The sequence below is a fragment of the Filicampus tigris genome, chromosome 6 (assembly GCF_054856515.1).
Source record: "Filicampus tigris isolate MCC_2025a chromosome 6, RoL_Ftig_1.0, whole genome shotgun sequence".
NCBI lineage: Eukaryota > Metazoa > Chordata > Actinopteri > Syngnathiformes > Syngnathidae > Filicampus > Filicampus tigris.
This window is the reverse complement of record NC_141222.1, coordinates 5,573,468-5,588,610: the sequence shown is the minus strand read 5'-3', so window position 1 is coordinate 5,588,610 and position 15,143 is coordinate 5,573,468. Positions and strand designations below refer to the sequence as shown.

General features: G+C 41.5%; 1 protein-coding gene across 5 annotated transcripts in view; it reads left to right on the top strand.

Annotated features, from left to right (window-relative positions):
- The window catches only part of sorcs1 (sortilin-related VPS10 domain containing receptor 1), a 196,163-nt gene that overhangs the window by 125,921 nt on the left and 55,099 nt on the right, over positions 1–15,143 (top strand). For all 5 annotated transcript variants that reach the window (XR_015087120.1, XM_086033399.1, XM_086033398.1 and 2 more), the window contains 4 exons: positions 112–185; positions 2,847–2,911; positions 9,266–9,384; positions 9,534–9,623. Coding sequence is in view for 4 of the 5 variants with exons in the window: in XM_086033399.1 (XP_085889525.1) it covers positions 112–185; positions 2,847–2,911; positions 9,266–9,384; positions 9,534–9,623 (348 nt within the window). In the remaining variant the exon portion in view is untranslated. The remainder of the gene's footprint in view (positions 1–111; positions 186–2,846; positions 2,912–9,265; positions 9,385–9,533; positions 9,624–15,143) is intronic.

The following is a 15,143-nucleotide window of genomic DNA, read 5'->3' as shown; positions in this document are numbered from 1 at the left end:
CCACAGATGCTACTCCAAAACACTTTCTCAGAAGGTGTTTATTGTACTGTTAAATATACAATACAACAGAATACAGCCATGCTCATTATGGTTGGTTTGTGTTGCATACAGCTCTACAGCTCAGTGGAGTTTGGAAGGAGGTGGCAAATGGTGCATGAGAGAGTGACTCCAAATCGTTTTTACTGGTAAGTGTCGAGATTTGTGTCAAACAACTTATGGGCGGTTAAAAATGCAGCAACTTTTTGTGAATTAAACTCCGAATGGCAGATAATTAAATCACTTGACTTGGTAGTGGTTTTTGTTTGATTGTTTTAAAATCTTTTTCCCCTAAAAAATACTTTTGGACTTTGACAGGATTTTGACAAATATTAAGCCATTGTACTTTCTATTCTGCAACATATTTTGGCAAAAACAATATACAGAATTTGGTGATTAAAAATCGGCAGATCTTTTTTTTTCAAATAATTGTGATTTGTAATCTATTGTAGTCGTGAATATTAATCACAATTATTCATCATGTTAAGTTTAAAAACTATAGATTGGTCAATAATTTGTAAAAATAACACCCACACACGTGGATAGACCAATAATATAGTAATAATAAAAAATACAATATTTACCAAATTGTGACAGAGGATGTTTTGGCCTGACGTCAGTGATATGTAGCAGAGCCCACATTTTAAATGTTAATATCATCGATAATCTGGTTAATTTAAAGGCAGAGTTTGCAGTCTTAAAAATGAAAATCCATGTATTTTAAAACTGTCTAGATGACCTCAGCATAGAACATTATTATTAATATGATCTTTTCAAAAATCATTCCTCTCTGGCCCCATTTTAGGCCTCTAATTTAACTATTTAGAATATTTCTAACCATGACAAAACTGTCCACAAAGAGAGAAAACTGAAAGCGTGACCCAATAGTCTATCAATCATTTCACACATGCAGTCATGCATGCAGTCATGCATGCAGTCAAGCATGCGACACGCAAGCAGTCTGCTGGCTACTTCCACCAGAGCCCCGTCAAGATGATAGCGTTCTCGGACGGATTATTGACCTCCGATTAGCAATTTAGCAATAAAAGTTAAAAAGAATGAATTGGACAGCCCTCATGAAGGGTAAACCAAATCAAATCAAGGGTAAACAAATGTAATGGCGATTTCCTTTGGGGTGCTAGTGGTAATTTGTCAAAGTTGGTAATGCAAACGGAAGCCCGTTTAAAATGAGAGTCGGACCGGCCTATAGGCGATTACTATTTGGTTCGGCCGGACAAAATGGTAGATAAACGGATGCGGACGGCTATAGGCGGAAAGCGATAAACGGACCGCAAAATTTAATAAAATGCCCATCTCTGGCTTTTAAAATCCATATAGCATCAATTTATCAGACACAATCTCCCGAACGCACGGTGATAGAAACACATGCCTCTCAAAGAGCAGAGCATTGACACTGGATAACAACGATGAATGGACTGACAAGTGAACTTTTGCTACTCCAGTTATCTTAGAATACTACAGCATATCACAACAAAGTAGCTAATGCCCTTTTTAAGGATTAATTTTTAAATATCAACCCATTCTTTGTATTACTTCATCTGAATTGCATCCCTGTTTCTTTCAAAAACACAGTCCTTCTGCATTACTTACTCTAATTTTGTGACCTGAATAACACAGCTGAGCTTAGATTCATTCACAATTCATACACACTTTCATATATACTGAATATATATTTTTTCCAGAATAAGTTCTATGCAGGCCCAATAGTTGAAACGCGGCATCTTGATAGATATTATGTTTGTGGAATAAGAGTTAATTCACCCGTTTTTAGCCATCTCTGGGAGTGGCCATTTTGTCAATTCTGTCGACTGAAAATGACATCACAGTTGTGCAAGGCTCAGATAACGACCAATCATGGCTCAGCTTCAGAAAAAAGGTGAGCTGTGATTGGTCGTTACCTGATCTCTGAGTAGTTGTGATGTCATTATCAGTTGACAGAAAGTGACAAAATGGCCGCCCCCTGAGATGGCAAAAAATGGGTGGATTTTGCTGCAAATATTTATCAGAATACTATGTTTCAAGGGCCTGCATAAATCATATACTTGATTTTTTTTACGTACTTTAAAGGGTTTACGTTCTCTTTAAAGAAATTATACATACTCGCTTATATTTGTTCTCCTTGACAACTGTTCTTAGCTCCCTAGACAATTCATTTAAGTGTCAGCTTCACTAAGTAGGCTATCACACAAATATTACTGTACATGCTGAGAAATCACTACTGTGATGATTTGATTCATTGCATTACTGCCACTTAAACTGAACATAAACTTAGGTTGTTCACATTCTCTGTTATCATTTTTTTGAAACCTGTAAAAAATATTCTCTTTTGTGTCCCTTTTTTCTGCCTGCATTAATCTCCCCCTCCCAGTTTTTTCCTGCTCCATGTGCTTGCAGTCTTTGCTTCTCCTGTGATCCTCTAGTCTCTTTAACACATATTAAATGCCCTAAGGATAATGTGCTATAATAATTACCGGTATATGCTATTGCACCTGCGAGCATGCTTACAGTCGAGAGAAAACCAGCAGCTTTCACTCATGTGTTGATGTCAGGAAATGTTCCCCTCCATCTTTAAGGATGGGAGAGCCCTTGGAAGGGCCTTTACATTTATATCACATAGTAAATATTCTTATTTGTTTTATGTTATTGATGGCCACCTCAATTTATTTTATCATTTTATTTCATTTATGGCTTTGTCTAATTCTGAAACATGTTATATTTTTTTTAAGTTGCACTGAGGGGGTAAAGAGGGCATGCACTACCATTTCAAAACAAAATTGTCCGCCTTTCAGGTCAAAAATGGGTTTGGACAAGGAGCCAGGTTTGATTCACCTGGAAACCACCATCTCTGAAGGACGTGAGTAATTGAATTTTATGTTCAGCGCTCCATTCTCTTTTGTCTTTGAACGATATTGTGAGATTAGCAAACGCAGAGACAAATTGGAAGTTGGGTGGAGAGGTTTGTTGAATGGTAATGCAAAGGGACAGCATGAATGGATGAGTCAGGGGTTGTAAAATTACTACAGAAAAATAATGCGTGGATTCTAATGTTTGGAAAACCAAGAGAAACAATGCAGTCGCCCTCGTGTGGGAAAAAAGAAACATAACTCTTTCTGAATTATAATAAATTAATTAAAATGAATGAACTGGTATATTGTGTCCTTTCAAAAATAAACCAAAAAAAGGAAATGGTTGTGCCTTATCCTATACTGAAAGAAAGTCATGTCAAATGAAAATACCAATGTAATTATTTGAGAACTATTGAACCAGAAGCGGAATATGCAGGTGTGTTTTGTCTTCCATTTCTCCATCTGGAAAGGTTTTTATTTTTAGTTCTATTTTCAGTTCAAGAATCACGCCGCAACAGTCAAGTTGCCCAGCTTTTGTTTGCACAACCCAATAGCATGGCTTCAGCACATTGAGTTACAGTTCCAGCTAAGTTGAATAACGCTGAGTTACAAAATACTTTCATGTGGTGGCAGCGTTGGATGCATCAACAACAGCTGGAGGCTCCACAAGTGATCGGCAAGCATGATGTGCTCAAGACATTCAACTTGCAACTCTTCAAACTGTCTGAAATCGAGAAGAGACTGCCTGCTGTGCCTTAACGGCCTTGGTGACAGCAAACAGTTAGAATTGGTGGAAAGGATGCTGGCTGTGTTGGGTTCGGTTGATCCCTACTTCCACGTTTTCTTGCGATAGCTTCCAGTGCTCACCGCCCTAGTCACTGGTCCCCTCTCCTCCTCCAAGAACTATAGTGCGCTTGCCGTGGAGGCAGACAGGACTTTTCTTGCCAACTGACAACAGTTGGCCCTGGCACTAAGCCCAGAGGATGGTACAAACACTTAGGCCGTGGTGACGGCCCACCACCAACATCAGGACGGGATTTGTTACTACCACGCCAGGTTTGGGGCCACGGCCAAGCAGTGTTGCAAACCCTGCTGTAGGGCTGCTCGATTAAGCGATTTTAAACCGAATTTTCTGGATAAAACGGTGTTAATAAACGTTCAAAGCGGCACGTTCGATTTTGTTATTTTTGGTGTATCTAAGCCGCCGTAGTTGCCTCAGCATTTCCGCTTCCTCTCACGAGCACGCAGTCCGAAAGAATGCCAACATCCATGGCTACCGGCGACTCTGCTATTTGCTCAGGCAAGTGAGCGTTTAGTTAATAAATTGGGCAAAAATAGATCTTTAGTGTAGTGTGTGCCCCACATGTACAGTACAAGCCGTGAACAAGTAACTCAACGTCTGGAAGTTGTCCCTTTTTTTTCTTCTCTACAACGGACCTCTTGTCCAGCCGGACTATGCGTCCGTACTTAAGCTTGACAGTGCATTGTATTATTGAGTGACAGTTTTGCACTAATCATTGATTTATGTTTAAGTAAGACCAGGGAGAAAGGTGAAAGGCTAGTCACTAGCTGGTTGGCAAAATGACTTGCTGACTGTTTGGTTTACAGTCTACCTTCTCTCATGTTGATGATTTCGTTTCAGATGGTATATGCACTTTCTTCTTTCATTATTGATTTAATTAAGAAGAGAGCTGAAATCTATTGTGTAAGTAAAATGTTGTTAATTCCAATGGGTTGTTCTGTGTGTATTAAGTTAAATTGACTGGCATTTTGAGTTCTAAGAAAGAAAAATTAAGTTTAAATAAAAGACATCCAAAATAATTAATTTTCGTTATTTTTTATTTTACAAAGAAATCGTAATCATAATCGTAAAATCGTTTCGGAATTTTCTTATTAGGCAAAATCGAACAGCCCTACCCTGCTTCTTCAAGGGCCAGGGAAACACCAGGGCCGGCGCTCATGAGCGGCTATGGGTCCTGGTCATGGCCGCAAACTGTTGTTTACCAACTCTAAATTGTCTGCTGGTGGATTCCGGCGCTTAGCGCAGCATCCTGCCGGCACGGCCGGTAAACACCATGGACACCAGATGGATGCTACTACGTAATGGCATGTTTCTACGTACCTAAGGCACCAGGTATGTGGGTGAGTTTTTCGGTGGACGTCGTTTCAGCTGGGAGTTTGGTATGACCTTTTAGTATGTGGCACAGATTTTCTCTATGCATTTAATCTGCTTGTGGATGTTATAAACTGTCGCCTTACTGACGCCGTCTGTTCCGGCCCATGTTGAGTTGGCCGTTTAAGTGTGTGTGTGTGTGTGCTCTCCCCTGCTCTTCCCTGATTGGTGACCTTCGTCATCAGTTCAGCCATCCAATTAGAGCAGGAGAGAGTAACCAATTTAGTTAATCTGCTTCAGGTATGGCACCAGCAAGCAGTTAAGAGGGACTTGGTTGCTGGTGGACGGGGCTGGCTGTGGCTGATGCAGTCAGTCCTTGTATTTTGTGTTTAGTACAGCTGTCTTTTGTTTAGTGCACCTTCTTCGCCATAACTTCATTTATCCATTTCTGTAGCCACTAGCCATTCGTTTTCGCTATAACTTCAACCATTCATTACTCAGTCATTCTATTCATTCGTGTGTGCACTAGGGCAGTCGGGGTTCGGATGATCACTCTATTTTGTTGTTTCACTTACCAGGTTTTGTGTTAGTGCACTTTTCATTTACCCCTTCCAACCCTCACACCAATGTTGGACCCCTCCTCCTTCTTGAGGAGGGGTCGTAAAGCCGTCGCTTTTACTACATATCCCTGCATGCTTGGAGTAGCTGGTTTGCTCTGCCTGTCAAATACGCTTGCATCCAGAGATCCATATTAATGCCTGCTTGCGGCGTACCCCGACCTCATCACCTATGCTCTCAGTAGCTGTGGCAAAGCACGCATGGACCGCCACATTACCACTGCAAGCCCTCCAGTCATGGGCTCAACCTAGCTTGCTATTGCTAAGGACGAGTTCACCACCATGGAATGCCTTGGGATTGTACAATACAATACAATACAACGGCCACCATTTTTTCAGAGGTCGACCTGGTGCATGGTTACCATCAGTTACCGGTAAACCCTCAAGATGTGCCCAAGACAGCTGTCATCACACCCTTTAGCCTTTTAAAATTCTTGCAGATGCCTTTCGGCCTCAAATGGACAGCACATAATTTTTGGTGCCTTATGGACTCTGTGCTGCATGAAATTCTGTTCCTCTTTGTCTACTTGAATGACATCGTGGTGGCCAGCGCAGATGGGGTGGAACACCTGTAGGACTTCCACCTATTGTTCCAGTGGCACAGTGAGCACGGCCTCATCATCAACCCAGCCAAGTCCCAGTTTGGCCTTGACAGCCATTCTGCCGTCTAGCCTCATGGACAGCAACTGGTTTGACCGTCCCCCATGGGTCATGCTGGGCCATGCTGTGTCTCAAATCTGCTCCCAAGGAGGGCATCCAGACTTAATCTGCTGAACTGATTTATGGCCAGCCACTGCATGTCCGTGGGGAGTTCCTTTCGGATGCTGTAGCCCACTGGCCTGCTGCTTCTCATCTTGCTGTGTGGGATTGCTTTGTCCCCATTCCGACATTTCGCCATGGCCTCCCCGAGTCCTCTGTGCCAGCAGACCTTCCATCAGCCAAATACGTTTTTGTCTGCCACGACAGTCATTGGACCCCACTGCAGCCACCCTACGAGGGATCCCTTCAGGTGGTGGAGGCAGCAACTAAGAATTCTGTGGTGGACATTAGAGGTAAACCAGAGTGAATCATGATGGACCGCCTCAAGCCTGCTCGTGAGAACATTGATGTGCCATCGCAGTCGGCCCTTCCACCAGGCCGAGGGTGTCCACCGTCTGTAGTCTCCGGCTCGACCCTGGCTCTGGTCCCACCACTGACCCATGACCACCCTTAAAAGGGATGATAGAGAACAAAGGGTCGAAGGGCAGTTGCTTGTTGCTTACTACAGTGGTACCTCTACTTACAAAATTAATTGGTTCTGGAAGAAATTTTTTTAGTAGAACATTTTGTAAGTAGAGACGCGTTTTCCATGTAAATGCCCTAATCTGTTCCAAGCCCCCCAATATTCAGACATAAATGTTTTATAAAGCATAAAAATGCATGAAAACATGTAACAAATACATGTTACAATTACATTATTGCACAATAAATTAGAGTTGTGCATAATGTAAAAAAACAAAGAATAGAGTAAGGGATAAAAATGATGGTCGTTTACCTTTTAATTGCTGTCCTCATCGCTTTTTGCCCTCTTTGGTTCATGTTCTCTCTCAGAAGTTTTTTTTCCTGGCGTTTTGTAAACAACTGATTTGATAACGTGGCGGCTGTCAACACATTACGGTCATATTCTTTGGGCAAACTCTTGCTTTGTTTGTATGGACAAAAAAACAATTTTCTCCTTTTTTTCTTTTCCTCGTTTCTAATTCACGTAAAACTGTCGGAATACCTCATGGCCCGAGGGGCGAATGACGTGGACGCTGCATCTATCTATTTACCTATCTATCCACACACATAGAGACATACGGAAGAGGGCCCTCTTAGCCAATGGGATGCCAGGAAGATGCTAGGGTAGCCAATGGCAGAGCAGCTATGAGTATGTTGCGTTCAGTGAACTCCGGAGCTGCGAGTAGCAGCCCATACTGCGAGTATCACCCCATACGTTTACCTTTCGTATCCTGAAATTTCTTTTGTAACTAGAGGCAATATTTTCCTGTTGAGGCGTTTCGTAACTTGAAAATTTCGTATGAAGAAACGTTCGTAAGTAGAGGTACCACTGTATGTAAATGTTTTAGTTTTGTGTGGAGAGTTCATCTCCTTCATCTTATCATTATTTACCCCAACTCCACAATGTCTTCTCAGCCCTGTACTCACTTAAACCCATTAGTGAAAGTTTAGTCAGACTCTCCGACGGACGGCTGTTTAAAATTAAAAGCGGACCGGCCTATAGACGGGTGGTCCCACCAAACCTTCCCCCCCCCACCCCCGGAAAAAAAGGAGAATGACGGACGACGGAAGGGTACCCACTCTGCAGACGGATTATGAATAACGGATGCTCAATTTTTAGTAAAACGCCCAGCTCTGGCATTTAGCATTACTGCCAAGTAAGCTATTATGTTGAATAATGGCCTATTCTACAGTATATTGTTTAGTGATAACCTTACACTGGGAGAAAAGAGTCACAGACGAGATGGATGCATGGGTGAAAAGGAATTATTGGGTGTGGGCTATTTTGCAATTGAATACAAATTAGTTTCCACACACTTAACATGGTATCTAGTCATGCTTACATCAGCCTATAACCATTAGAAACACCATACGTTCTAACCAGAGATTCTAGGCTATAGCAGGCTTATTCTAACATGTTTACGTTGTGTTGTGTCATCAAGCGCCACAGACACAACGTAACATAAAGTTGAGTTGTATGCCTTATGTTCAGATGTGGAATCACCGTAGATGTACTGTTGTGGTACACCATTTATGCTTTGCAGTAGACAAATTATCCTTTTATTGTCTTCATTAAACGATCACAAATTTAATAACAATTTTTTCAGATGGTTTCTTGGCTCCCTCCCAACGCGCCAGCGTATTTCGAAACAGAGTAGTGTGAGTCCGTAATAAAAGTCTATGTGGCAAAATGATCCCTGAGCTAAGCATGCCACATAACGTGGATGATGTAAAATTTGAAAAAGCCTTGAGGCAGAGATTTTTCTTCTTTTGTCAGTGAAATATTCAAGTTATTTGAATGCTTAAGCATCAATTTCCAAATCATTTTAAGATGACAAGACAAGAAAACAAAGTAAAGTTTTGACAAAACACAAAAAAGCCCAAGTTGCCTAAAAATTCTGGAGTTTTTACAATATTGGTGCTTTCCAGGTAGGCAGTGCCAAATAAAAAATATTGCTGGAAGCAGTATGAAACAAGGAACAATGCCTCTCTTTGACATCAGCACAACAAAGAAAGGCCAATCATAAAAGTCCACAAAGCAACATTTATCGTGTCTGATGTTAGAATCAGAGGCCATAAACTATTACCATTGATCATGTGCATGTGGAGAGAGCCAGCACATATTTGGCAGATGCTCGCATATGGGGACCGACTCTTTCCCCAGACTGCAATCGAAGGCAAAGACAGCAATTGGCCTCTTTGGTCATCTATCTTCACCTCCAACTAGCATCAAGATTAGTGAGACCACTTTATTGACACAAGTAATATAGAAAGGCCGAAAAGGCTGTCTGGCTTTATGGGAAGGTTGTCTATCTTCATTTGGTTAACACCAAGACTGATGCCTTTATGTGTGCCTGTGTGTTTGGGAGCAGAGGCACTGTATGTCACCTGCAAGCTGCAGAATTGCACAGATGCCAACAAGGGCAAACCATTCCCTGGCTACATTGACCCCAATTCTCTGGTGGTTCAAGACGAATATGTGTTTGTCCAGGTAGGTGATTGTCAAGTTCAGCATCACAGTCAAAACATTGTGACGGTATGAAATGTGAAGACTTTAAGACATTCTAAGGTCGTTGTTCAAAACTATTTTATCATAAATCTTTTTCTTATTTGACTTGTTCATGCGATTTTCACCTGTAGGTGTCGACTACAGGGAAGCCAATCTACTATGTGTCTGCGAAGAGAGATGTCTTTACCCCAATGAAACTGCCAAAGTACACTTTGCCCAAGGTAACCAACACTGCCAGATTATTAGAAAAGCAAGATACAATATCTCAATTAAAATGATGATGGTATTCCAAGGAAAGTGCCAGGTACCCGATTGTCAGTTTTATGGAGTATTAAACAAGTTAAATTGGCAGTCCTCTTAATCCAAGGTCTGGTAAAAATAAAGTTCACACACTGTAGTGGAGCAGCAGTAGAGTGCTTTGTTTAAACATTATAACACATGGAAACCACAAGTAATTCAGTGTATTGAGTTCTTCTATTTTGTGGTGTTTAATGTGCCTATAGCTTGGTTTGTCATATCTGCAGCAATTGGTTTTGTTTTTCTTTCTACTGTATCAAACTGTAGGCAATGAAAGCTCACTACAAGGTGGTATCGGCACAGTTGGAAACAACATTGCCTCAACTGCATAATTTCTGCCTTGGATTATTATGATGATAAAATTGATATATTCTTAATGATTACAGTCCTCTTTCCTTTTGTGTGGGGGTTGGATCAGTTCACCATGAGTAACAGTCCCAAGTATTGTTTGGGTTATTTGTAGAACCTTTTCAAGGTCCCTTTCATATACATTTTTACTTAAATAGTATGGGATTATCCACATTCTCCTCGATTTCTGTCAAAACAGGCACCACTAACTGAACAGCCAATGAGAACACAGTTAATCTTGTGTTTCTTACAAGTATTGCTAAAGCTGCCAGAATTGCTCTGCTAACATGTACTTCTTTTGCAGCCCGATTCTTACAAACTGAGAGGAAAATAAACAGGAAGCATACATATAATTACGACACGTTACATTATCATAAGAAGCCATTACAGATTATTTTTACATTATTGTCATGCAGGCGTAAAAGCCAAATCTTGGACCCCAAAGAAGACTCAACAAAAATAGAGCAAAGTAACACAATTAAACTAAGGAAGCACAGAACACATGAGAAACAAGGCAGGGTAATAAACGAAGAACAACAATGACAAAAGGTTGACATGAAATACCTATCTAATACTAAACAATATCTCAATCGCACAAAGAGGTGGGTGGAGAGAGCCACTGTGGAAGGAGGATGTCAAAACAGAAACAAATACATAGAATCTAATCACACAAGATAAAAATGATAGAGAAACAAAGTCATAGATTACATTGGTCAACGAACAAACAAACGGTAAGTACGACCAGATTTAAGACAAACAGCAAAGAATAAGTAAGACTATCAAGACGATGGCGGTAAGCAGTACAATAATCCAAGCTTCTTCCTTCTGCTTCTGCTGTACCTATGAACCCAGCCGATTGTCCTGTCAGCAGGTTTGACACAGGAGCCTCTGCACACCAATGCTCACCAAGGAAAAAGAAGCAAAATGTGAGACATGCAGTCAGAGAAACAGGAATTATGACAATTAGCAGAAATGGGCACTTTACCCGTTTTTGCCGCTCCAAAAACAACAAACAAAAAAAAAGCCAACCCCACCACGTTGGTCACCTGACCAGAGCCCGCTAGGGGACATCACGAGAATATTTAAAATAGCTTTATAGCGCAATACTATTGTGTTTTATTGCCAAACTTTTGCGTTATAACGCAATAGGTTTTCAGAGATTTTTACGGTCTAGAGATGTCCCACACAAGGACATACTTTGCAGAACAGGTATGTACTAAATGTTAACAGTTAATAAAACAAAATCGCTATCCACCTTTTTCGCCAAATACTTTCTCCCGGATTACACACACAAGACAGGCTGGCTGTATTTCTGTCAGTCAGTGAAATAGGGTCCTGTGGCATAATCCATGGTATTACATGTGTTGAACCACTTCAGGGCAGGCTATGCCTGTGCAGTTTCACTGCAGGGATCGCACATGAAGTGTTGTGCAGTAGGTTAATAAGGGTGGCTCCGTGGTATCGCAGAAGAGAACAGTAGTCTTGCTTTTTAAAAGAACCCAACACAACACGTAAGTCTGTACTTGATCCGGTTAGGGATGAATAGAGGGACGGACAAAACCCCACTTCCGACCTTGCTTAGTCCGTCCTTTTCAAAATACTTCTTGTCCTCTGTCTGTCCGTCCACAAAATGTCCCTCTGACAGAATGCCCATATCTGACAATTAGTGGCACAGTCATCACCACAAAGGTCAGTTTTAGTGGGATCACTGTTATCAGTACTGAGAATCATTACAAATTCATTCCATTTTGATAAGGCTATAATCATTTCTTAATCATAGCTTCAATTTTATTTAAAAGGTAGCAAATTGTTTAATGTATAAGGTACTGAAGGTGCCATGAATGCAAGTAAGGTGAATCTAGAGGCAGAATAATAAAAGTGGCAGCCATTTTCATTTGCAGCAACCACAACGTACTAATGAGTCATAACAACAAGGTTGAAAAAGGACATTAGTTAAAATGACCAGAGCTGGACATCGCCTAACCGCCACCGAGTTCCCGCCTGCATATTTAAATGACCCACATGGTCCCAGCCAATCTGCATTGAGAACATAATCTTCACATCACACACAGGCTCCGCACCAGCTGACACGCCGCCAAATAAAGAGAAAATATGAAACACAAACAACTGATACATACACACGCACAGCGTGGTGATCGGTGAAACAAAAAAAAATAAAATAGGGCATTGCGTCTGTGGGACCGTAAGGTACACACTTTTTTTTTCCTTACTCAGCCGCGTGTCAGGAGTGCTGCATCTGTGTGTTACGTGGTACAGGTCTAACGAACATGGGGCTCACTCGTAAGAGTGGAAATAGTTAATAGCGACCGAGAGGAATGCCTGCGTTTCTCCCGCTCGCCTCTAGGGGCACCATGTCAAAAATGTAAGCTATTTAGAAGGGAATTTGATGAAAACCTCATTAAATCAGTCTTAAAATGTGAAGGCGCTACAATAAAATAAGTTGTGAGCTCTTTGAAACAAATAGAGGTTAATACCTCGACCCAAACACACAAGTCACACTTGACTTCTGTACATGGACAAAGTTTATTAACTACAACTAGTGAAACATACTAGAAAATACTATGATATGGCAAGCCTAAATAAATGAAAAAAGGGAAAACAAATATCAAAAATAATTGGGAGGCAAGGGAAAAATAAGAATCAGAAGATAGATGAGCATGAGAGGGTGTAAGGATGACAAGGGTCAAGTCGGCGGGCTCTATGAAAAGTTTGCTAGCGTTCACTACCAATTTTGTATGCACCCACTGAAAAGCCCTGGCGGGCTACAGAGTGGACACTTAGGTTTGCGGAGTCTCACATGAGGAGCGAAGGGGGAAGGACCTCCACTCGTTTGCAAGTGGAAGAAAAAAAAAGGGAAAAAGCAAAAGAGGCTGCTGGGAGCGGGACCAAATGCTTGGTTGGGTTCTCATGTGGCCCGACCGGCCGCTGCACGGTGTCGGGCTCCGAAAGGGGGAAATCCGGCGTGTTGCTTCAGCGTTTGTTGCCCAGAGCCAGAGTGCGGCTCATCTGCCACATGTTCATGGTGATAGAGGTTCGGAGAACACAGAGCTTTTGCAGGTCGAACACGGGTGATTTCCGGGCGTGTGGGATCGCAATCAGAAATGCAGTCAAAAGATTAAAACATTAAGTGTGAGAGAGTACGGGAGCAAGAGAGTTGGTATCAGAAGAGTTTGAGAAAGAGCTCAAGGAGTTTCTTTGAGAGTGTCTTTTTTTTCTGAAAGCAAGAGGGGAGACAAAGGCCAGACCTTTTTATCTTGTTAAGAAAAAGGGGAGGCTGTGAAGTGTCCGCCCCCCAGCTCATCTTTCAGGTGAGCCTCAATTCATAACATTAAAGTTAGATTTGAGTCTATTAAATTGTCCTGTTTAAAACCTTTGTGCATTTCACAATTTGTAACTGGTCATCAAGTTTCATGCTTCAGCTGGAAACATCTCATTCTGAATGGATCCGAGGTTTAGTAGTCAAAGATATGAGTTTAAACCTATATCTTCACTGTTATCTCATAAACCTGACCAGGAAAATGATTACTACTTTAGAGAAGCAGATTAGTTAGCAGGATAAGCACAATAAACAATACACAATCATATATTTGAATATGTTTCATTTCAAGGTTTTTTTGATTGACCAAAAGGCATAGGACTCCCTGCTGTTGCAAGAAGAACCTTCTGACTTCCCGCTGGGGATGCGCCACAAAGTTTGGTCCAAACCGAACTCGAACACATTATCTGTAGAGGTTTTCCTGGCGATGAAGTGTCTATCTTTATCAGGAGTTCCTTTATTTTTTATTCCTAGCATGTCTTTGTTAAACAGGAAGTCAATCCAAAACACTTTTTCAAGAATATGTTCTATGCAAGCCCACTATTTGAAGCAAGGCATTCTGATAAATATTGTGTTTGTGGAATAAGAGTTAAGCCACTCATTTTTAGCCATCTTTTTGGGCGGCCATTTCGTCACTTCTGTCGACTGAAAATGACATCACAACTACTCAGGGCTCAAGTAACGACCAATCACGGCTGACCTGTTTTCTGAAGCTGAGCCGTGATTGGTCGTTACTTGAGCTCTGAGTAGTTGTGATGTTATTTTCAGTCGACAGAAGTGACAAAATGGCTGCCCCCAGAGATGGCTAAATAAGGGTGGATTTTGGATATTCTTGAAAAAAATGTTTGGGTTGATTTCCCCTTTAAGTCAAATAGCAGGGATTCCATTGCTTTGAAGTCAATCTGGAGCAGACTTGGTGGCAGTCCTGGCTGAATCCTATCTCCAGCCCTGGAGAAGTGGTCCACATGAAGGCATATTCCTTACACAGGGTAAGTCTGTTCTCAATGCCGTTTGGCTGACTTGGACCGACTGGGACCACGTGGGTCATTTGAATATGGAGACGGGAACTTGGTGGCAAATAGGCAATGCCCGGCTCTGAAAATGACTAATAACAAACTATATAAGAATAGATATTAAAACATTAAAAGTAGTGTTGTTCCGATGCCATTTTTTGGCCCCGATACCAATTCCAATACCCAGCTGTGCGGTATCGGCAGATGCCGATACTGTACCGATACCAGACTTTTTGAAAAAACAAAAAAGAGATATATGAGCATTTTTTTCTCGTAATTCTAAAGACTGCATACTCACTTGGATGTAAAACCATTGCTATCATGGCTTGGTCAGACTTAAAAACCTTTGTAAAACAGGAAAAAATAAGAAATAATATACACAAGGTATTTTTGAGAGAGATTGTGTCGGATTAAACACAAAAGCTATAGAACATCATTATAAAAGTTTGTTTTGAGTATTAGTGACCCATCGCAACAACCTCTGCTCCCAAATCCACTTTCATAACCAAAAACAAGCAGTAGAAAAATCCAACAAGTTCAACTCCAAAATCCAAAATTGAGCAGGGTTTGTTGTTGCGGTGCATTCCCCTTGTTCATGCTCGAGGTGCCCTGAAGGTGGGGCTTGTTGACGAGCACCTGGTGGCCGGGCCTGCACCCATGGGGCCCGGCCGGGCTCAGCCCTAAAAGGCAACATGGGTACCCCTTCCCATGGGCTCACCACTTGTGGGAGGGGCCAAAGGGGTCGG